At 42.9% G+C, this 24760-nt stretch overlaps 1 protein-coding gene across 1 annotated transcript; it reads right to left on the reverse strand.

Annotated features, from left to right (window-relative positions):
• Positions 1 to 281: 281 nt before the first annotated feature.
• ZNF365 (zinc finger protein 365) lies at positions 282 to 24238 on the reverse strand. The gene is made up of 5 exons (XM_024765234.1): positions 24170 to 24238; positions 21728 to 22483; positions 8846 to 9026; positions 2567 to 2604; positions 282 to 1837 (listed from the first exon to the last, which is right to left on the reverse strand). Exons 2-5 carry the CDS (start codon positions 22468 to 22470, stop codon positions 1573 to 1575), a joined length of 1227 nt encoding a protein of 408 aa, XP_024621002.1. The 5' UTR covers positions 22471 to 22483; positions 24170 to 24238; the 3' UTR covers positions 282 to 1572.
• Positions 24239 to 24760: the final 522 nt, after the last annotated feature.

Consider the following 24760-nt stretch of genomic DNA (forward strand, 5'->3'; position numbering starts at 1 on the left):
TTTGTTACCTATTTTTAATGCATTGCTAATCTGATGCTTATTGCAATAACAATCATAATTCTACTAATGTTAATTAGGTTACAGCTTTAATTTTTAAAATAAGAGAATTCAATTTACATGAAAATACATAGTTTAAAAACCACCCACCACAAACACACACCTTTTTCATGAGTATTGAAAAATAAATTATTAATATACTTGACATATATATTTTGTATGTGTTATGTGCTGTACATTTATACAAATAAATGTATATATTTGTGGACATAATTGTTCTTATTTCCAAAAGAATGTCAGCACTTGTAAACTCTGCAGGAGACCTGATGATATTGCTAATTTAAAAAAAAAAAAAGTAACACGGAAATTCATTCTTGAAGAAAATTGTAAAGCAGGAGGTTCGTAACAGATGGTTCTTTATGGAAACCAAGGCCATTTTAGGGAGGCAGGGTGGGGAGGACAATCTCAGATTCTGGATCCCACATGCAGTGTTTATTTCAGAAATACTTTAGAAGGCCGTATACAACAAATACATCAGATACTTGGTTGAAAGGTAAGAACATGTATTTTAGTCATAAAAGGGCACAGAAGCAGCAGGAGGTGGAAAAAGTTAGGCCAGCAAGGAGAAAGTCATGCCTACAGCTAACAGAGAGGATGCTGACACCCCCCGGGAAGCAGGTCTTAGGAAAGGGCTGAGTAACATCTGTGGTGTCTCCGGGATGGCTCACAATGCACTAAATGTGCAATCCACTGGCATCCAACCATTCAGACCCTGAACTGGTGATGGGTGCCGATCAAAAGTGTTTTACTATCCTCCCCAACCATAGCAGTAGAAGCAGCTATTAAGATAGAGGCTGGCAGCTTGGTCTTAGGGTACAGAATACTCAGCCAAAGAAGAGAACAGAGGTGCATCAAAATAAGAATAAACACGCATCCAGGGAAACAAGAACCTGCGTGAAACAAACTAGAAAACAGTCTGTCGGAACGACAACTGAAGTCTGACAGAATGAGTCCTTGAAGCAGCCCAAACACTGAAATCTTGATTAATCAGAATACTCAGGGAAACAGCCTTATTTTGGAAGCTCCCAAATTAACTGAGGGTAAGGTTAAAAATGAACAAAAATATGTTTATTTCACTACTATTAACAGGACTTTACATTCCCATTCCTTGCCTCACAATTCAGAGCAGGGGGCACAGGTTGAGTTTTTTTCCAGTGCCTGACATCTTCTTTGGCCTTGGGCCTGAGAATTAACCACTGCACAGAACTCCAGATGTGGAAACGGCTGGAGACGGGCTAACCATCTTAGAAGGTGGAGCTTCATTTTGCTAAAAGTTTGGAATAAGACTGCTTGCATTTTTAAAAAATTCTTTCTGTAATTTGCCTCTTGCTTCCAAAAGGGACTTGTAAAAAATTCTGGTTCACTGAGATTTCCGTTTGTTAAATTCTGGTTAATCCAGGTGCCTGTATGGACATGAAATGTGTTTTATGATGGCTTGTGTCTAAAAGAACATTACTGACCCCTAGAACAACATTCCCAAAGCCCAGTGGTGGTTGTCCAGAGCCATCCACCCTTTTAGATGATGTTCACAATCGCTGTTGGCTTTTTTTTGGCTATTTTCGGCCTTATGTTTCCTTTCCGGGTAAATCCTAGAGGCTCCCCTTTCTTTGCTGGTCTGCAGAGTTCTCTTGCGGACTCGGCCTGTTCGTGCATGGACTTATTAGCAGGCTGCATGCTGGCTCTGTCATCCTTGGCTTTTTTCAGGTAGCTTCTTCCCTTTGGATGGAAATGGGTCTTGAGATCAGGGTGGTTACACACAGAATGTGGGTGCCCTCGGCTTCTACAAATGGTTGGGGGGGAGGAAGGAGATGAGCAGAAAGAAAGATTTCTTTAAATCCTTAAAAGAATAAAAACTACTCATGGAACAATCACTCCTGCATGCTAAGGTGGCAATAATGCTGCCAGTAAAACAAATAATATATATTGATATTTTTCTTCCAAAAATTTCTATGGCCTTCATGAAGTGATCTCATGATACTAAATTCCCAGGGAGATATTACTAGTCTTATTTACCAGTGATAAAAACTGAGGTAGAGAAAACTTAAATGACTATCCAGGGTAATACATACAGTGGTCTATGGAGAAGATGGGACCAGAACCCTCATCTCTTGACTCTTTAAGTGACTTCTAGGGGATTCAAACAAATCTGTAGTACAGCTATCATAAAGTATATGATTCACAGTATAAATTTATATATATAAATTATTGTGCATACTACATTAATAGTGCTATAGAGATACTACGACTACACTACAGCACAATAAGAGAAAGTTATATTATTCAATATTTTAAAAAGACTCCTGCATTACTATCATACTGCCGTATACTCACAGACTATTAGCAGAGTTAAAAGTCACATCCACATTTTAGAAAGTTAGGTACACAAGCAGGTAAATTTTCTCCTGAAACTCTCAAATCCACTTATATTATAGATATCATATAAAGTGCAACAGGAACACATATTATGCAAACAATATCAAATAGCCTAAGTATAAAAAGATATACATACAGGCATTTGGATTTCCTATTTGAGGAGATATCTGTAAGCTGAAGGAAAACAAATAAGACAAAACATTACTTCACTTAAAGGCTGGATTCGGTTTTTTAAATCCTCGTTGCTTATATTTTTAAGAAACTGTATTCCCATTAAAGAAGCCGGTAACTGGTATCGGGATCACTGCCCATGGCACCATCCATCACCGCGGAGAACAAGAACGTTTCATGCTCAGCTCTGCTTACTCAGGAAGCCTCTGTGGCTCCCTGTTCTGAGATTTCCAAGAAGCAAGTATCAGCAGATCTCAAAAATTTCAAAAAGTTAAACAGCCCCTCAAGAGAACAACACTTGAAGAAACATGTTTTTAAAAACTGGAATGATGTGCCATTATTTCTTGATTGATTCAGGCTGTATTTGCAGCTAATTTACTACAGCTATGTCTGGTCACAGTGTATCAACTACGGGGAAAATTGGCATAAAATGTTTATTGCCTAAAATACATCATTTCTAAAATGAGAGCATACGAAGACCAACTCCACAAATGTCCTGAGGCCATCTATCTTTGAGGTTATTTTCCACTCTCAATAAAATATCTGCATGCACTTTTGTGGCTGGGCTCAGAATATCATTTGCAGAATAAATGATAATTATCATTTTGTGTTCCACATGTCACCAGACACTTTATAGGCAAGTGTATTTATAGCATATTCCCAACCTCCCTCATGCAGCCTTTACTGAAAGAAGTGGCGTCACATCTGCAAGCAGACTGACGGAAGAAGAGGACGACAAAGAGAATGTGGAGAAAGGGCCATCCTGGCGCAGCGTGGCCAAGACATGCATCCCTCTATACTCAAATCACCGGAGAAACCAAGCTCAGCATAACAGGATCTTCCTCCAGGTCTTCTGTGTGAAGCTTGAGCTTTAGTCAGGAGCAAATCAGAAAGCAGCTTTCTTCAGCAGACTTCTGAGGGTCACGTGCCTAGGAAGGTAAGATGGGACTCCTGCCTTCTGCCTTGGGACACAACTGAAAGTCAGCATTATTGCTGACCCTGTCCACGCTGGCTGGGTTTGGCATGAGAGTAGTAAACGTGAACAGAAAAAGGCACATTCCTTGCGTGAGGGTCATGAGGTCTTGCAATATACAAAGAAGGGGGAACAGATGGCTCCGGCAAACACCAGACTGGTAGTTTCCAGGAACCCCAAAGGCATCAGCATTTCTACCCTCTTTCTCCCAGTCCGCCTGCCCCCGCTCCCCATCAGCTGGGCTCCTTGAATGGGTTTTAGTGTGTATATAAACTCTGAAAACTTACAGGGTTTTCCTTCCTTTAAATACTTTCCCACTTAAAAAAAAATTATTGAGGCATGACAAAATATGTTCAACTTTATGTATGTATGCAAGCATATAGTGTAATGATGTATTGCATATGGGTACATAATTCCCTTTGGAACTTTATGCAAAAGTTGTGTGTGTGTGTGCTTCTCTCACAGGGAAAAGGCCAACAGTGATCTGCTAGATTATGAGGCTTGGGGTGGAGGTGGGGCCGATATCACAGGCACCAAAGAATTTCATGTGCTCTCCTCCCTGTGAACACAAGAGGCCTCCACAGCCTCAGGCAGATGGAAATGCTCTTCCCACTTAGCCCAACTACCTACCTCCATTTTCTCCTGGTCCAGCTACTTTTGTCTTCTTTTTATTTAGGGAGAGGAGGGTATGAAGATGGGGATCAAGAGAGTCCTTGGTCAAGGTTTCAGGTTGAAAAAATATAAATAACCTTGCACTGAGAGCCAATTTAAGTACTTAAAAGACAAATATGGTGTCTCAGGTTATTATAGGTTTTGGGAAACTGGACACCTAGCCCTCCTCCAACTTCCCCTCTGTATATACTCAATTTTTGAGGCCAAAACCTTGGACTCATTTTTGACTCCTCACTTTCCCTCGCCAGCTAAATCTAATCCTTCAGCAAGGCCAGCTGGTCTTGTCAATTTTCCTCCAAGAACATATCCGATACCCTTCACCTCTCTCTACTCGGTTCTACCCAAGCTGCCATCCCCCCTCATCTGCCACAACAGAAGAGCTTTCTAACTTGTCGCTCATTTTTGCACCCCTCCAGTCAATTCCCCACAGAGCAGCAGAGTGATTTTGCTAAAACACAGATCACCTCCTACTTAAAACCTTCCAATGGCTTCCCCGTGTGCAGTGGAACATATGCAAACTCCTTATATGACCAAGAAGCCCCCGCCTGATATGGATCCTTCCTACCTCTCTGACTTATCACCACCACTCAAACATGCCAAGCTTGTTCCCTCCTGAGGCAGCTGCATTTCCTATTCCTTTGCCTAGAATATTCCACTTCCAAATTCTCACAGAGCTGCGTCCTTGTTATTCAGGTCACAGTGCAAATGTTGCCTCTTCAGCAAGGCTTTTTTTGAAAGCTTTTTGCTAAAGCTAAAGTGGCCATCTCAAACATATCATCTTACTTTTTTCTTTATAGTAGGATCTTCACTATACGAAATTATCTTCATTATCTGTTTGCTTATTGTGTGCCCCTCCTCCCTGAGACCAGGGACCTCATCGATCTCGTTCACAGCAGTTTCCTCAGCACCCAGTAAGCACTGCATCCCCAGTAAATATGTTAAATGAATTACTGCTAGTCCTAATTTAGCAACCTCCAGGAAATAAATGCAATGCTTAAAATAAGATTATCCAAGCTATTTCATGACCTTCCATTTGAGCAGTTCTGTGAGTGATTTTGGCAGATGAGATATTAGGTCACTTTGTGTCTAATTCGACAGCATGTTTCTGAGCATACAGACAAATTACCTGAGTAAGCATATTACATTTTTAGAAATCAGCCAGGTGAAAAAGAACATAAATGCTCAAGAGGATTAAGGGAAAGATACATATGCCGAAACATTATTTCAGAAAAGGCACTAAATATGAGGGGGAAGGAAATTCTTCTAGAGCACAAAAGAATCTTAAAGCTAGAAGACATCTTAGAAAGAAGCAATTTAACACGTCAATCTAGAAATGTCACTACTCTCTGGAGGTGGTAATGAGAAAAAGAGGGAAGAGGAGAGAGGGAGGGAACTGGGGGCTGGAAAAGAAGGGAGATGACAAGGCCACACTGTTTCTGTACAGCAGCCTTGTTGGAGATGGCAAGAGCCAGCCAGGCTCCTGACAGCATTCCCCACTGTTCTGGAGGAGGGAGCGGAGGTGGGGGGAGTCAGTCAGAAAGTTCTGCTCCATCCTGGGGTGCACTGCGGCAAGGAGCTCTCCTGCGCGGGGCTGAGGCTCCAGAAGCCCAGGCTTCTTGGTGCCCTGCACTTTCATTCAGCTGGGCCAAACAGGTTACTAAAGATACGATTCAAAGGTTTTCCTGCTAAAAGAATCCAAGTTCTTCCATAGCCACAGATACCAGAGAGGCCAGACCGAGTAGTCTGATTACATCAAAGACGTGGTGAATGTATTTTATTATGATGAAACAGACTAAGTAAAAAGGTAAAATGGTCTTAGGGTTTGTAGACTGTCTCATAACGTGGTACACTATGGTCCAAAGTAGAGTTTAGAGAACTATACATGAAAACAGGGGAAACGACATCTGCCCATACTTTCAGAAATCAAACATCTCATTCTTGGTGTTCTCAGGGCAGTGTGTTCTCCGTCCAAAAGTCAGCTCACCTCACTACAGCCTGGTCATGCCCTGCTCACAGACAGCTCTCACTTCTAAATTCACTGCTACAATCTTAACTGCACTTTATTTGATCCGAATTAGTCAACTCTTCCTTATGTCGATCAAATCTGAAGAAGGCAGATGATGTCAGGTTTTGGGACACAGAGAACAAAAACAAATATTTATTAATTAAATGTCCTACCGTATTTGTATGTACATGTATATATATGTGTGTGTGTGTGTGTGTGTATGTATATACACATACTTATGTGTGCGTGTGTGTATATATATGTTATGTGTACACATACACACACATAATTTTATATCTATACATCTGACTAAAAGAGCTGAGATGCTGTTCAACTTTTGATTACATGATACAGCAGGATGAGAAGTAAGGACTGGCCATGTCTTTTAAAAGGTGTTCCGTTTCCAAGCTGGAAAAGTAAAGTCAGCAGAAGAAGTGAGCACAGAAATATAAATAAAGGCGAGAACTAATGGGCTTCCTTTCTTTCTCATTGCCTTCCATTATTTTCTCTGAGACCTTCTTAGCTCTGGGTTACTAATAATTTATACATTTCTTAGCTCTGGGTTACTAATAATTTAGACTAAATACTGAAAATATCATGGCTACATTTTAATTTTAGAATTCCTAACCACCAAAGTCAGGTGATGGTCGCAGAACTTAGGAGGCCAAAAGCCCTTATACAGCATCTAGTCCAACTGCTTCATTTTATAGAAGAATGATAGGCCCAGGAAGACAAACTGTCTCATCCAGTCAGAAGCAGGGTGGGAATGATCTAGAAGCCAGGCCCTCTCACCTCACATCTGGGCTCGGTGACCTCATGCCACAACCCTCCCCTGAGAGATGGCAAGGTGGAAGAAGGAGGCAGGAAAGGGCTCAGAGTGTCCCTCCAGCCGAGACTGCACTCTTGCATTTCCCAAAGAGGTGACAGGGGAATCGAGGAGGGGAATAAACGTTCCTTCTCAGGGGACCACAGACACCCACCTGGAAAATAATAAATACGTCAGGTAGCTGAAACTGCTTTGATGACAGTTACTGAAACCTCACAAACATGACACATTTACTTCCTTCCAGTCTACTTTGTTCCTGACTGGGAAGTTCTGGCGCTTGCCCAACTGTGCGGCTCGAAGGCTGAGGGAACGTTACTACAGTAGGCACCGTGTAAGATTCTTCATTTCTTTCCTTCCTCCATGTCTCTGTTCTTTCCTGCTGTCTCTCTCCCTCCGGTCTTCCTTCTTTATCCACATGCCTTTCATTTCATTCCTTCTTCGATTATTTAATCATGTATCCTGTTAATCTTGGCTTCCAGACTGCTCAACCTAAACTTTTCAATCCACCAATAGCAACCTTACTAACCTTTTGGTTAGCATAAATGTTCCCTATTTTTCTTTTCCTCATATATATAGTCCATTTGGGGGTTAGTAAAAGAATCATCTTTAAATCTTCTGGGAAGGTGGTAATAAGCATAAATAAAATTCAATGGATAATGAAAATGTTATAAATAAACCACTTTAGGTTTTCAAAAATCCATTCTTTGGCTTTGTTGTTTATACCACCAAGGAAATTGTATAGAGGGCAAATATGGCCATCCACCTCCGACACCTACAGCATGGTTATTTGTAAACACCCCACCCTCTGAAGAGACCAGGTAATCTGGATCAAGCCACTTATGAGGGCCTTCCCTGGTGGCGCAATGGTTAAGAATCCGCCTGCCAATGCAGGGGCCATGGGTTCAATCCACATCCAGGAAGATCCCACGTGCTGTGGAGCAACTAAGCCTGTGTGTGCCACAACTGCTGAGCCCACGTGCTACAACTACTGAAGCCCGCGCACCTAGAGCCCATGCTCCGCAACAAGAGAAGCCACTGCAATGAGAAGCCCGTGCACTACAACAAAGAGTAGCCCCCGCTCGCCACAACTAGAGAAAGCCCTCACGCAGCACCGAAGACCCAATGCAGCCAAAAAAAAAAGCCACTTATGAGAGTCTGGACCTTCATCCATATTCAGGGTTCTCACTTGGGCTCTAGGCGTTTTTTAAGTCCCTGAAACCATATCTAAAATTGTATGCAAAAATGTATTATTAGCATATCACCTGTGAATTTTTCTTAGTCTTTTTGAAAATCTACTTAAAGAATGTTTCACCTATAGAGACTACCAAATAGTGTTTTCCTTCCTATTAAAGAAAAAATGTGGTTAAATTTTGCTAACTAAGAAGCATGAAAGTTTTCAGAAGATTCCTTGAAGAGCTCCAAAACAGGATAATAACTTCCAATATACTTGACACCAAGGTAGGGACAGATGATTTCTTTGTATACTTCAAACTGTCATTCTACAATATAAAAATATTTCTACCAACTCAGCTTGGTGTGGAGCTGGAGAGTGAAGAAATGGAGACCGTGCATCCAGGAATGTAGCTTACTTCCAAGTGTCTTGAACTCACCTGTATCACTTCCCCGACACAGGCATGGCCAGGGCAGTGCTTTCAAATGATGTCTAGAAAATTCCTGCAAATCATTCCCCAGTTCCCTTTTCTGCTGTCCTTGACCCCACCTGATATACCACAGCCCTCACACCTGGTGCGGGGCCTGCATGACTCACCACGTGCTCACTGGCGTCCCGGCAGAGGCCAGCGGCCTGCTGGCTGTGATAGTACTCCAACTGCTTTTCCGCCAGTTCTACCCGGTGCAGCAGGTTCTCAATAAAGTCCTGGAGCCGAGCTTTCCCCTGAACCTCCTTCTCAGCGGCTGCTTCCAGGAAATGGTTGAATGTAACCACTTCTCTGCAAGGCAAAAACATCAGAACACAAAATGGAGAAGCGAGACAGGAATTCATTCGTTCAATACATATTTACTGAGTGCCTACTATGTGTCAGGTACTGCCCTAGGCAGTATGGCCACAGCATGATAAAAGAGATAAAATTACATTTTAAGTGATACATTTAGAGGCTACATTTTAGTAGAAGAAGATAGTCACTATAAAATATACAAATAAACATATATGTCATATGGTGATAAGTGCTAAGGAGAAACAGGGCAGGGGGACAGCGAATGATGGAGGAAGGGAAGGAGTAAGTGAAACTATAGAAAGCAAAGTCAGGACAACATTTTGGATGGGGCAGCATTTGAACAGACACCAGGAAGCAAGGAACAGCCATGCAGATAGCTGGGAAGAGCAAGCCAGGTGCTCGGTGGGAATGTGCAGAATGGCCTGAGGTACAGCAAGGAGGCCTGCAAGGACAGAGCAGAGTGGGGAGGGGAGGACAGCCAGAGCAGGGAGCCAGGCGGGGCCTCACAGGTCAGTGTGCCAGATGTTATTATGAGATGGGAAACCACTGGCCACTTTTGAGAAAAGTTCTGACTTACATTTGAAAAATCTGGCTATTGGGGAAGAAAATACAGGGAAGGAAGTATGGAAGCAAGAGACCACACTGAGCACCAAAGCATATAAAAGGAGTCACCATGTCCAACAGTGTGTATATATATATGTTTTTTTTTTTTTGCGTTACGCGGGCCTCTCGCTGTTGTGGCCTCTCCCATTGCGGAGCACAGGCTCCAGACGCGCAGGCTCAGCAGCCATGGCTCACGGGCCCAGCCACTCCGCGGCATGTGGGATCTTCCCGGACCGGGGCACGAACCTGCGTCCCCTGCATCGGCAGGTGGACTCTCGACCACTGCGCCACCAGGGAAGCCCCAATAGTATATTTTTGAGCTAAGAATGAAACAGTCCAAGAACTGCCATCTTGAGGTCTGTTGGGGAAGCTACGTTAGCTGACATAGGAGAAGCAATGTTCAGGTTGCCCTTCCCTAAAAAGTTGAGCAAAATACCTTTACCTACATAATTCATTATGATTCAGAAATCCAGAAAAATTTTAATAACTATATTACTATTTTATATCTTTTTATTTCTAATGCAAGTATGAAAATAATACTTTACTGAATTATAACTAAATAAGTTCTTTATAAAAAATTCAAACACATTAAAATATAATGAAGAAAATATCACCTGAAACCCCATTATCCTAAGACCACCACTGTTTACATTTTGGTAACCATCCTCACAAACATCTCTACATATACACATACAAATCAGTACTATCAATAGGTATACAGTATCAAAATTTTCTCACTTGATTTGCCTCACTTAATAAGAAATCAAGATCTTTTTGGCCATCCCCTTTGTATGTTTTGTCACACTCACTGGAGCTACTGATTTCCATAATTTCACTACCTGCTGGATATAGTATTTCCTTTATGTGTCTTTGAACTCGCAACCTTCAGAGAGCGGTCCCTCATGTTTCTGGCCATGTTCTACTCACGCAGAACCAAGATTCTAAGGACTCTGATCATTGTTCCCCTAAACTTCATTCATTTTAGATTAAAAAATCTAAATGTTTTCTTAAATCTAACCTCATGCAGTTGTTCTAGAGAGTTCATTAAATTCATTGCCTTCTCTGAATCTTCTCAACCTCCACTTGATTTTTATTTTCTGCTAAGCTCCATAATTTCTTGAGAGTAGAACTTCAGGGCTGTTCAGCTCAGGAAGTCATAGTTTCAAAGAAGGTCTTTGCAAAACAGTTGGTGGTGGCTTCCAGATCCTTTATTCTGTACAACTGGTCAGGGAGCCACTTTTACAATTAGTCATGACTTTTCTCTCATAAATATATTACATCACACTTGGCCATACTGAAACTTTTCTGACACTTCCTACAGAGTCAAACGTCTCTGTAAAATGTTATTTTATAAAATTATATATTTATAAAAACAGAAAAGAGACTGGTTCTAACAATGATTCACTCCAAAAATTGCTCATCATACCAGTCCCCTTTTTTCTAGTTTCCTATCCAGATCAAACATAAACCCAGAGCCCATAATAATTCCATTATCTTTCAGGAGCTAAGAAGTAGTCACATATAGGAAATAAGAGTCCTTTTGGAAAGTTCTCTTTCATCATTAAGTTTCAAGTTTATTTCCAGATGTTTCCGTATGAGCCCTGCATAGAAGATGTGCACTTTCCAAGCTGTTCAAGCCACGGACACAAGCCAGTTTTCAAGCTCTGCCGTCATTTGGCTCTGACCTGCCTCCTAGGTAAGTCACAAACCCCAACCAGCAGCAAAACAGTGGAGGGTCCATCCAGGTGCCACATCCAGCCCTGTCATGGTTCTTAGTTACAACTGAGAACGCTTGGATGGGATATCTTCACACAGCTCAAAAGCACCACCGAAAACAAAGCCCAGGAAATGGCTGCTCCTTCCTCTTTCCAATATCAAGGCTTCAATTCATTTGGAGTCAAGTGATGTTTAGTGGTGATGTTTGGTGACGTTTAGGATAACTGACTCATAAACCAGTCTCCAAATTGGTACTTACAGGGGAAACAACCAAAAACCCACAACCCTCTCGCCCACCAAAACCAAAAACATAGCAAAAAGAGCCAGTGTATTTTTTCAATTCATTTTGGTTTATAATATTTACTATATTTATCTCATTACAGAAATATTTCATGTTTATTATGGGAAATACAAAAAGTGACCTATGGAAGATCTAACTGAGCAGGGACTGAATCAGCTTTTTGTTCTTTGCTGTAAGCCCATCACTCAGTACAATACCTGACACATAATATCCAATAAATATTTGTTGTAGTCAATGTTTAAAAAGGACAGGGAAGAAACAAAAAATGACCCATAATCCTACCACCCAGAGGTAACTACTGTGAACATTCTGGTGTATTTTTTCCAGTCTTTTTTTTTTCTCTGTGCATATTTACTATTCTTGAGCTCTCAGGCTGTTACAGTTTAGAATATAAGAGCAATATTTGACAGCTTAATCCCACAGAATTAACATCTCAAAAGCAAGAAAACAAATCTGAATGCAATACAGCTTATGATTGTGGCTACATTTTTAAATCATGTGATGTTTTATTACCGGTTCCATATAAAAAATTTTAAAACATTAATGCCACTAGTTGATTGTGGAGTGTTATGTTGTAAAAATGAAGCATCTTTTTCTAACCTCCCTCATTCAATTATCTTGTCCCCTAAAGCTAAGAAGTTAATACCCTTTCTTCCAAACAACCTGGCACCAATGCTAACCTAATTTCAGCTTATGGATGTTTCACATCAACTAAGAAAAAAAAAAAAAAGACATTTAAAACAGTGATGATTTAATTTTAAAAGAGAAGTTAGGGCTTCCCTGGTGGCGCAGTGGTTGGGAGTCCGCCTGCCGATGCAGGGGACGCGGGTTCGTGCCCCGGTCCGGGAAGATCCCACATGCCGCGGAGCGGCTAGGCCCGTGAGCCATGGCCGCTGAGCCTGCGCGTCCGGAGCCTGTGCTCCGCAACGGGAGGGGCCACAACAGTGAGAGGCCCGCGTACCGCAAAAAAAAAAAAAAAAAAGAAAAGAGAAGTTACACGAGACAAGGGCTGGAGATGTTCATACTGAGATTCTGTTTGGGTATCTGTATTAGGTAAAAACAGGAACAGAAACTAGTGATTAATTGTGGAATAGCACATGTACACAACTTCAAATCCCCCTCTCACATCCTGTTCAGTCTGGATTAACAATATCCAGAAACACGTCTTATTTTCCCAAGGAATCTTGTGAATTTCCTGAATGAAAAAGACAGAGATTTAACTACTTTGCATTTGTACTTTCTTTAATCATTATACTCCAAACAGTAAAATATCCATTCAAAGTGCAAGACAGACCAATGGATTTCAATGGAAGGGAGAAGGAAATGTTCGTTCACTGATGTGGTTTCAGATTCCACATTGCAGTTAACCTTTGAGAAGCTACCAACTGTCAAGCTCTGGCATAATATCAAAGCAGAATATCCACTATTCTCTCAAAAGGCTGTTCACATACCTCTCCATTTTCCTACCACATATCTGTGTGAGACTGGATTTCCTTCATCTACTTCAACCAAAACAACAAATTTGCAACACATTAAAGGCAGAACTAAGTTTCAGCTGCCTCCTATTAAATAAGCCAGGCATTAAAAGTATTCGCAAAACTTTGAAAACAATACCACTCTTTTCACTAAATTGTTTTTGGGAAAATTGTTCTTTTTCACAAAAATATGTTAACAGGTAATGGATTTAATATCATTATTTTTATATGCATTAGTGTTTTTACTGTCTAAATTTTAATTTTTAATACAGTAAATATTGATAGATAAAACCCACACAGAGAAAACTTCTTGGGGTCCTCAGATTTTTTTAAGAGTGTAAGGGGAAGCGAGGCCAAAAAGTTTGAGAACTGCTGCCATGCCATGTACAGGGTGATCCTAAACCTCAGAACTCTGGTAAGGGTGGACGACGTGGGCTAGAACTCTAGTACGATGCAGCCACAATCCATACATTTATTTACTCCATTATTCAGGAACTCAACAAACATCTACTGAATGCTACAAGGTACTGGGCTTAGTGCGAGGGCATTCATGAACCGGTGGCTGTCCTCATGAAGCTTACTGTCTAACCAGGGGTCAGCCAACTTTTTCTGTAAAGGGCCAGAGAATAAATATTTTAGGCTCTGCAGTCCATATGGTCTCTGTTGCAACTACTCAAGTCTGCCTAGCACAAAAGAGCCACAGAGGCTGTGTAACAATAAAACTTAATTTATGGACACTGAAATTTGAATTTCATATAATTTTCATATATCATGAATTATTATTTCTCTTTTGAATTTTTTCAAGCATTTAGAAATATAAAAACTATTCTTAGCACGGGGCTCCACAAAAACAGGTGGCAGGCTGGATCTGGCTGTCTTGCACAGACCCCTCACATAGTGGGGGAAGCAGACATTAAAAGAAACAAATACTGAAATAAGTTCAAAATTACAAAGCTGGGCTGAATGTGACTAAGAAAAAGAATAACACATGCTATCAGACAGCAGAGTAAAAGACCTGTGTGGTTTTATTTTAAGTTCTCAACCCTAACTCAGAATACAGTGTAAAGCTGGAAGGCCAGATGAGAAGATAAGGGCAAACGTGAAATTCAGTCCAGGTGTGGGTGCAGACCAGCTCTGGGGAAATTAACTGATTCTAGGCTGCTTCCAGCCCTATCTTTGACTTCTTTTTTTTTTTTTTTAAAGGTTAAAAATGACTGAAATCCAGGTTTTAAGCTTCAGTGGAAAATATGCTTATTTAAAGCAATATCTGATACTAAAGGAAAAGATACCAGAATACCACTATAGTATAAGAAACTGGCCTGAAGTTCGTTATCATGCTGAATGATTTGCAGACCTAGAAATCTTTCAGTATCCTGAGATTCACAGGCATTCAGAAACAAACACAGTAGAAGAAAGCACTGAGTGAAAAAGCCCCTTCAGTACAATCAAAGTTTTATTGAGAAAAAAATATTTGTTCACTCATGCACTCATTTATTTACAGGATGGTTATAAAGGTCTAAAACATAGATAATATTTTATTTTTCACAGATTGAACCCCTTCAATTCCTTCTTCTGAGGTGGGTTAAAGATGGGTTAATTTCAAAAAATAAATCGAAGATATACTATCATGTGAACAACACACTCTAGAAGCAGGTGTAGAGATAGAGGGAAATGCACGTTAATGCACTGTGGTGTTCATTGCGATTTTACATTGGCATTGAACTATGCTTTGCTTTTGTTTGTTTGTTTGTTTTAAATATTTACTTATTTATTTTGGCTGCAAAGGGCTTTATTTGCGGCATGCTGGATCTTCGTTGCAGCATGTGGGATCTTTAGTTGCGTCATGTGGACTTCTTAGTTGTGGCATGCAGACTCCTAGTTGCGGCATGTAGGATCTAGTTCCCCGACCAAGGACGGAACCCGGGCCCCCTGCATTGGGAGCACGGAGTCCTACCCACTGGACCACTACACCAGGGAAGTTCCAAACTATGCATTGTTAATGAGGGAGGACACACTGATCATATCACTCACTGTAATCTACTATCCACAAACCATTTATCATGTCTATCTCCCTACGTTTCCACCTTTCATGGACATCCTTTAGCCTTACAATCCCCTTGGGTCTCATCACTGCACATCACCTCCTTTCTGCTCCAGCATCAGTGAACTCCACTCAGCCTACAAGCCAGATGCTTTCTTCTGCAGATGCTGTTCCCTTCCCCAGGGTCCCTTCCCAAGCCCCGACTCTAATGATCCCTCTAACCTGAGGGCTCCACTCGCCTAAATGTGGGCTGGGTGACCTGCTGTATTCTCCCGCAGACCATGCAGCCTATCACAGCACACACTGCAGGGACTCGTCGTGCCACTGACGCCGTCAATCACAAAATCAGTGAGTTCAGGGCCCTGGCCTGCTCCTACACTGTGATTCCCACAGCACCTAATGTTGAGCCCAGCACACAACAGAGACTCCACAAATTTCTGCTGAATGCATGAGATGTCTAACTACATCTCTAGACAAAAATCTTTAGCTGACTAAAAGATACTTAGGTTTCCTTGTCTCTTTTTCCAGACAAGTATTGGGGCATAAAACCAGTAAGTAACCTACAACACAGGTACCTGCTGCAGAAATGAAGGTGGGATCTAAAATTGATGCCTCTCTCCTGTTCTTTTTTGTTTTTAAACATCCAACGCTTTTTTTTTTTTTTTAAGATGTTGGGGGTAGGAGTCTTAGTAATTTATTTATTTATTTTTGCTGTGTTGGGTCTTCGTTTCAGTGCGAGGGCTTTCTCTAGTTGTGGCAAGCGGGGTCCACTCTTCATCGCGGTGCACGGGCCTCTCACTATCGTGGCCTCTCTTGTTGCAGAGCACAAGCTCCAGACGCGCAGGCTCAGTAGTTGTGGCTCACGGGCCTAGTTGCTCCGTGGCATATGGGATCTTCCCAGACCAGGGCTCAAACCCATGTCCCCTGCATTGGCAGGCAGATTCTCAACCACTGCGCCACCAGGGAAGCCCTCTCTCTCCTGTTCTTAAACAACACCTTTAACAGCTTCTTATCCCAAGGGCAAAGTTCTACCAAGTTATTTAAATTTCATTTTGCATTACTGATTTATGAACCTCTTCAGAAGTATATGAAACAGTAAAAATACCCCTGGCTAAAAATAGCCTAGCTACTGATCACAGAACACCTCAGACCGACTGTAATGTCAGCCACGAGGCAAATCATAAAGCTGGAGCCAACCACCTCCGAGCACTGGAAGCCAGGCTGCACACTCAGAGCTCGGGGTCAGCTCCTGTATCCCTGGCGGGGCCCACAGGGTGGAATCGACACCTGCCCCACATCAGGAGCCATGTCACATTTCTACTCTTGTCAGCCCTTTGCCTCATCTCTCTTTTTTCACTTCCTGGAACACACCAAAAAGTATAATATATGGTTCTAATTAAGAACTTAAAAAATAACTCTAAGGAGAAAGTCAAATTATTCTTATAAATAGATCAAAACCACATTCTAAGCCCCTCAGTCCAGACAGAAAGGGTAGTTTGGGGAGGGAAGGACAGACATGAGAGAGACAAATAGAAATTTTTTTTGGGGGGGGTCTCCAAATTTTACCAGATGCCATCTCTAAGAGGGAATATTTGACATCCAGTTTTTCGTACATTGGTTCGTAAGTCTGCATGGAACACAGCCTGGATAGAGAGGCCCCATTTACATAAATGCAGTAAAATGTGGAGCAAACAGACACCTCCCTGTCCCACTGAACTCTACATCTGACATGATTTTTCTCGGCCTGCTTCCTAGCTACGGATCAGTCTGGAGACCACGCACTGCTTTAGCTGATCAAAACCGGGAAAGACGTAATTAAGTGGCAAGAGGGTTTAGTTGTGCAAAGCAAGTTACCAAGTCAAACTTGTCCTTCAAAGGACAGCATTCTACAGCCAGCTTTGGACAGAAACCTAAATGGACATTCCTGGTTCAAGCCACCCCTCGATGTCTCTTTTAACATACCCCTAATGATGTTTAATGTCTAATTTATCCGCTTGTCTACTCCTGTCGTGAAAGCAGGAACTGGACTCATTTGGTTATCACTGTATGACCAGAACCTAGAATAGTACCTGGCGCTCAGCAAGCACTCAGTAAAGATTTGTCTTCTGGCTGACACCAGGCTGGGAACAAGTCAAATGATGAAGGAAGAAGGGAGAGATTCTATCTGTCATAGCTCGCAAGGGAGCAGGATGGAAATTAGAGATGGAATTACAAAGAGGTCCCTCACTGCCATCAAAGGCTGGTAGTGGCACGTACTCTACCCTGACGGGGAACAGACATCCAGAGGATCAAGTTAAAAGCCGTTGTTGGAAGTTACAAGTCCCAGGTTGGTGTTCCAGAAGCTTAATATCAACTATACTGATGATGCCACCATTTCCCCATTTCCCAACACCTTTGATGCCACCTGACATTTTCTTTAATCTCATCAGAAAAATAAATGATGTCACCATGGCAGCCCTCTCAACACAGCAGAGAAGCAAGCCATTCCAAAATGGGCCAGATATGGTATTACCTAAGTCTTGATACTCTGGGCAAATAGTGTATTTTCAAAAGTCTGGCTGAAGCACAGTGAATTAATGGAAAAAGCACTCAGCAGAGAGATAGGGAACTTGGGTTCCTGTTTCAGCTTTGCTACTAAATTTCTGTCCTTGTCATTCTACTGTTCTGGGCTTTATTTTCCAAATCTGTAAAATGAAGGTGGGTACCTTCCAGAACTAAAATTACACAGTCTCCTCAGGGTTCGTTTACAACAGTCACCTCTCTGATGTCCTTCAATGTCACTGTCCTCCAGCTACCAATGCAAATCCCGCTTTTCCTCCTCACTCCTTCAGTTTGGCCTCACCACATGGGAAAATGTGTTCTCTAATGTTCATCAACTTGAAACTGTGGCTTGTATGTAAGCACTTTTTCAAACTACCCTGAGTTTGAACATGGGTATGTTTTATTCTTCCTGTGTAGCGTGTAAGTTCCTTAGGGAAAAAGACCAAGAATTTCATGTCCCCCAAACACACCTAGCACAGTGCTGGGCACATCACAGGTGCTCAGTCGGGGCCTTCCAACCTTACCAACAGATGAGTGTGCAAGTAAATTTAGGATCACTGCTATTACACTGATGTTCTCCAAAGCCCAGGTCACCAACTCAGCCAGGAATCAGCTACAATCTGTCCTTTCTTGTTAAGGGACACCTTACTGCAAGGTTGGCTGGGACTGATTTACCTGATCATGGGCAGTGCTACCCTACAAGCTCTGAATACTCCTGAACAAGTAAATACAAGTACCTGTTTCCATAGGACTTTTAAAGTTGCACAAACTTTGTGAAGACAATGAGCAGTTTCTTTCTTGGATTTGCACTCCAGAAACATACAGACACCTCTCTGTGGAGGTACAATGAGACTCAGGACAAAAGTACAAAACACTGCCAGTTCAAACAGTCTCCTCTGTTACAGAGCATATATATGACTTCTGTAATCCGAGTTGATTCAACCTATAGATGGCCTCAAGGCAGAATCAGCCCTCAAGTCTTTTTTTTTTTTTCAGTATGAAAGAATTTTAAAGTTATGGGGAAAATCCATAAGCAAGAGAGCCTCATGTGAATGTCAAATACTAGGTGTTTGCTTTTTTTTAAACCAAAGTTACTATCTGTGTCTTAAAGGGTCCCCAGAGTTTAAGTCAATTTCAAATGGGACTGTAACAACATACTTCTTCTCACAAATGGGCCTTGAGAGCTCGTTTGGAGGGGTTTAACAGGAGAGCACAACTCCTGGTATGTTCGTTGGCCAAGCAGGTCTTCCGTATATGAAAGGTCATCTCTTTGGTGGAAGGCTTAGCACTGTGAGGGAGTGGTGGAAGGAAGGATCGTGGCCCAGCCAGGCAGATGTAGTCAAATCACCCTGGTTTCAGTAGTGTGACAGATGGGCAGCTGGCTTGCTCTGCTCCCCATTTTGGGGTGGGGGATTTAGACACTGTAGCCACTGAGGCTGTTGGCCACAGTTGCTCTCTCAGACCAAGAGCTCCACTGTCCTTCCTGGAAAGAAGACTCTTTCAGTTCTATTTTATGTACAGAAAGAGTGATTATTTGAGGCTTGAATACAGAAATTAATGGCACAGGCCAAATGAAGGCTTAACAAAATGAAGACTTTGTTTATTTTATGTTTAAAAGTTTAAGGCAGTTTCACTGAATTTTCATTTAAGGTGTTTTTTTCAATGTCATTGCTTTTTTTCCCCTGGTAGTTCAAAAATGTCATACTAAAAATCAACTCATAATGTACCCTCAGGTATACACCTAAAAACACGAATGAAGATATATGTACAAGGACATTAACTGAGACATTATTTTTAACACCAGGAAAAATGGAACAAAACCATGTATTCATCAATAACAAACTGATTAGAATAGTATGTGTCATGATTCCACTTGGGAAAACACAGTAACTCTGTATGTGCATAAAAAGTATGTATGATTGTATGGACACAGGAAAGGTCTAGAAGGACAGTCACTGAACTAAACAGTGGCTGTCTCCAGAGGATGGGGTGGGGGATGTTTGGTGAGGAGGGAGGACTTTTAACACATACAATTTTACCCCATTAAATTTTTTTTTTTACAAGTATATTTAATTTTTTAACTGGTCCTCAGGTAACAGCACTGGATTAACCATATATAACATATTATCACTATGGATTCATGCATGGCCCACTTTTACTAAAGTTAGTTAACCAGTTATTTTTAATAATAAAGCACCCTTTGGGCTTCCCTCGTGGTGCAGTGGTTGAGACTACGCCTGCCGATGCAGGGGACACGGGTTCGCGCACGCCGCGGAGCGGCTGGGCCCGTGAGCCATGGCCGCTGGGCCTGCGCATCCGGAGCTTGTGCTCCGCAACGGGAGAGGCCACAACAGTGAGGGGCCCGCGTACCGCAAAAAAAAAAAAAAAAATAATAATAAAGCACCCTTGAACACACCACCCAAAATAAAAGGTAGATCCTTGACAATAACCTACATCGAACCATATGCTCCTCCCTACCGTCACATTGTTCTCCCATACTCCAGGCAGCCACCACCCCAAATCCCATGTCTGTTATTACCTGTGTACTTAATAAATAAAACATGACAAACAAGTAAATGCACACAATTAATTTGGTTGCCTTTTAAATTCAGTGCTCGTCAATCACACAGAAATATCACTAATTTAATTCCAGGCTTTTCTCTGCACATAGAGCAACCCCATGTGCCATTTTTTCAGTGGTGCAGTGTTAGTCACCCTGGGTGCTACAGCAGGTCAAGGCACTAGCTTCCCACCAGGGAACATCAAGAACCAAGAGAGAAACATTTTTCGATGGAGATCATCTCCCTAGGAGCAGAGTATCAATAAATCAATGGCTGATTCAAATCCGTCCTCACTACATGATTTTAAAATCATCTAGTTGAGCAGAGCAGGCTTTCCCTCTAGGTAGGCAGTAAGTATTTAGTAATAGCAAGTGATGATCTCTTTAATATATAGAGTTTCTCAGCCTCTTACCAAGTAGAGAAGCTTTAATTTACTACATTTTAAGAGAGAACACAAAATAGAAGAGTGCCACAGGGCAAAGAAAGCATGAAATTAAGACAATCTGTATAATAGAACTCAACTTATTTGAAAACCTGCCTTTTAGGCTGTTTCAGTCAATCAATTTTTACGTCCTTTGGTTCTGTGAATTCTGAGCCTCCATTTAAAATTAAATCCAACATTAAGCATTTGGGAAATAACACTGCATTGTTACATATACTTTTCTAGTTTGAGTTGAATCCATACTCATTGATAAGGAAATGCTTTTCCAAGTGTGATAATTTTTAAAGTAATAGCTTCTCTGATGACCTATAACTTATAAAAACCCGTGTGAACTCTTTGCAAGCAGGCATGACTTAGTCTAGCATTTTACAAAAAGAAAATTCTCAAACTTAAATCAGAAGAGTATGGAAATCTCAGAAGCTTCCTCTGGGTATCCTAATGTCTGCTTCTTCAAAATAAAAAGTATAATTAACAGATTCTCTGCTACTGACATGTAATTAATATAGACAGGTAATCCAAAATGGCAAAGAAGCCAAAATTATTTATATTTAGAGTATACTTGAACAAGACAGCCTCTCATGTTCTTGATTTTATTGCCTGGAGACCGTCAGTGAGACGGAAAGGGTCCCCTAGTACTCCCTTTCTGCCTTCCCTCTCAGCTCCCTCCCACCCCCCCTCCCCACCCCACCCATGACCACGGCCAGGAAAGGGTCCCATGAACAGACTGCACTACTCCTCTCTCTAAAAAAATTATTTGTAGTGGTTTACAGTTTCCAAAGTGAGAAGGAATTCGATTATTTCGACTTTCATGTTGCTGAGCTGGAGACCACAGTGGAGAGGGTAAATAGTATTAAAAGCCTTATGCCTCCTACATTCAACTATATCAATGGGAGATGTAGCCAAGGTACCTGCAAGTGATTAAAACCAAACCTTCCTTAACATTCGAGTGTAACTTGTGAGGGGGTGGGAAGGGCCTAAAGCAACGGGGTTAGCATCCTGTTTCAACGCCACTTACTCTTCTTTCCTGAGAAGCTCCTCTTCGGATTCCGTCAGGCGTTGCCTCAGCGCTGCGATCATCTCCACGGCCACATCCACCTGTCTGTTCAGGGCCCGCTCTCGTCTCTGCACTTCCTGCTTTTTCTGAGTCAGCTGCACAAAAGCTGCCCGAACTTCCAACAGTTCAGCCGTTTTCTGGGCCAGCTCTTTGGTGAGTTTATCGATTCTCTTCTCAATGGTCCTGTCCACAGCCTCGACCATCCGATTGAATTTTTCTCTGACATGTGCCTCGAAAGCTGCTTTGGTGTCTGAGGTGGGAAGGCCAGGACTGGACCTCAGGCCATCCAGCGAGTCTGCACGTAGGTCTACCGTAGTGTAGGTCTGCACATAGGACACAGGCCTCTCTGCCACCACCTCGAATGGCTTCCTGTCCTTGCCGTGTTCATGAGAAATGCTACACAAGTTAACATAGGTCGGTTTCTGCTTCACTATGTTGCCACAGCTCTGCAATTTTCCCTGTTTCAGGGGTTCTGAGGAACTGACTAGGTCTGTGTCTTTGAGGGACGGAAAGAGGCTGCATTTTGTCAAGAGGGTTCTTTCCTGGTAGCTGTGACTGAATTCCAGATGGGCCCTCAATGAGGACAGGCTTCTAAATCTGGTATGGTCCCCACACCTCGGGCAGCGGAATGGCAGGCACACAGCGACATTCTCAAAGGACTCCTGCCAGGGGTATCTGCTTTCCTCAAAAGCCTTCTGTTGCATTACTCTCAAAGTCCTGGGCAGGGGAGAATAAAACAGGTAATTGGCACATCTGTTTAAAAAATGCTACTGAAACGATTGTTGCTGATCATCTCCATGAGGACAGAGGCTTTTAAATTCCAAATGACTTTTGCATTTAATATCTTATTACTAAAATTAAAAACCTACAATCCATGGGCCAAATCCAGCCACATTCCACTCATTTGCATATTGTCTACTGCTGCTTTCGCCCTAAACGATAGAGGTGAGTAGTTGAGACAGAGGCTCTACAGCAGGCTAAGTCAAAACTACTTACTACTTGGCCTTTATAGACAAAGTTTGCCAAACCCTGCTTAGGATAAAAAAGGTGGGTAACATTCCCTTTCCACAGATGAGAAGACTGGAGCAAGGAGGTAAAGTGATTAATCCAAGGTCAAAGGACAGTGTCAGATTCCGACGTGGAATTCAAGTTTCCTGCCCTCCTGAATTTAGTACAGTAACTGCAAAAAAGTGTCCTATTTTACTGATGACACTGATAAGCATGAATACAAAAAAAAAATGAGAAAAACTCACATGAATTGCCAAAACAGGTCCTAAGACAGCAAGCTCAGCAGTCTTTCCTCAAGTATAGGAAAGGTTATCACTCAAACTAGGTGCAGTGGCATTAAGCACACAATCAGCTGAAAAATTTTCAACCTGAGATTTTTGCCTTTAATTTTTTAAAAATTATTGCCATGATGATTTAAATCAAAGTGTTATCATAATAATGATGCCCCCCCAATACTCCAGATTTACTGAAATCTGGAAACCCAATATATCAAATACTATTGGACGTTAAGTGGGGCCACAGACAAGATTTTATTAAAACAGAGTGTCCTGGTTGGATTTGTCCTGTCTGTTTTAACACGAAAACCTCTAGGATGGCAAAAGTTTGAACCAGGTGGGTATCAGCATAACTCTTTTAATAACGGGAAGTTCTTATTTCCTTGCAGACATTTATTATCTTAGCCCTAGCAACAGATGACTGCTAGCAACCCGATTCCACAAGCAGCGCCTATCTATTCCCTCCAGGAAGGGTTTCTTCTTAAATGTAACAAGCGCCGGGCCCCAAAGAGAGGTCTAGACTGAGAAGTGTTGTTCCTAGGCCCCTCAGCCTCTTCAGAAGTAGAGGCACCAACGATCCCCACACAGCTAGGCAAAGCTTCCAGGTTAATAAGCCTCTGGCCCCCAAAGAGGGGACCCTCTTCCTGTGCTACACCAGGCTGTTGGACCACGGGTTTTCTGGAGACAGGATGCCAACCCTGGCCGGAAACTCAGGCCAGAGGTGAAGAAGGGGAACTCGGGATTCTAGGGAGCAAGGGGAAGGGGTGGAACCCCTGCATGGGGAAATGGGTAATCACGCACTCCGGGAGTACGCAAGGTTTCAATGGCCCAGAGGAAGCTCCAGTTCACAGGGTGGGCGGACAAGCCCTAATTTCCTCTGCCTACGCAGGGCAAGCTGGAAATGACTGTGCCTCGGGGGTCCCGGCTCTCCCCGCCCCTGCCCCGCAGCGTGCCAGCCCGTCGGTGCCAGAGTGGATACATGCGCACACGAGTCCCCGCAGGCGGGGGCCGAGAAGCCCAACTCCCCGCCGTGGTACGGGGACGGGACCTACTGCCTAGCCCGGACGGCCCCCTCTGCCGCGCCCCCTGGGCCGGGCCGCGGGCGCAGATGCCCACTTACCCGACTTGTTGCTGCCCCTGCAGCTGCTGCTGCCGCTGCCGCCGCGACGCTTCTACTGCTGCGGGTGCGAAGCGGTTTTCAGCAGAGCCGTAAATCAGGCTGAGCTGGTCCGCTCCCACCCCCCCTCCCGCGCACCCCCGCTCCGGGACGAGCGGCGTCCAGGGCGGAGCATGGCGCGGGCCAGCGGGGGCGGCGTGCGCGGTCGCCGGGGTCCCGCGCGCTGAGAGAGCTTATGCCCTGGGGGTCCCGGACTGCCGTGGTCTCGCAGGGGACACCCCTGCTCTGCTCAGCTGCCGAGAGCACCGTCCGCCCTCCTCCAGCCGTGGAGCGGGATCCGGCTCAGGATTCCACTGACATCACCGGGAGCGGTGCTGGGATCGCTCCCCTGGAGAGGAAGGAGGAAAGCGTGCCAGCCTCGGAAGCGCTGCGCTTTCCGCAGGCCCTGGCAGGGTTTTTTCGCACTTTACAGTTATTGGGGAGCGGGAGAGTGTGCATCAGGATGAAGCACGGCTGGGCATCTTCTTTGAAAATCTGCCAGCAGGAAGATCCGGGTGTATATGTTAGGACCTCTTCATCCTAACATCCCCAAAT

Source organism: Neophocaena asiaeorientalis, unplaced genomic scaffold (assembly GCF_003031525.2).
Source record: "Neophocaena asiaeorientalis asiaeorientalis breed wild unplaced genomic scaffold, Neophocaena_asiaeorientalis_V1.1 scaffold183, whole genome shotgun sequence".
Classification (NCBI taxonomy): Eukaryota; Metazoa; Chordata; class Mammalia; order Artiodactyla; family Phocoenidae; genus Neophocaena; species Neophocaena asiaeorientalis.

What these genes read in the sequence shown, in the direction of transcription:
- ZNF365 (XM_024765234.1), bottom strand. Translation starts at nt 22,470, where the DNA reads ATGCAACAGAAGGCTTTTGAGGAAAGCAGATACCCCTGGCAGGAGTCC. An exon ending in GGGACGCCAGTGAGCACGTG is followed by an intron (nt 2,605 to 8,845) that starts GTGAGTCATGCA and finishes GTTTTCCTTCAG; the next exon opens with CTTACAGATATCTCCTCAAA. An exon ending in AATAGGAAATCCAAATGCCT is followed by an intron (nt 1,838 to 2,566) that starts GTATGTATATCT and finishes AACCATTTGTAG; the next exon opens with AAGCCGAGGGCACCCACATT.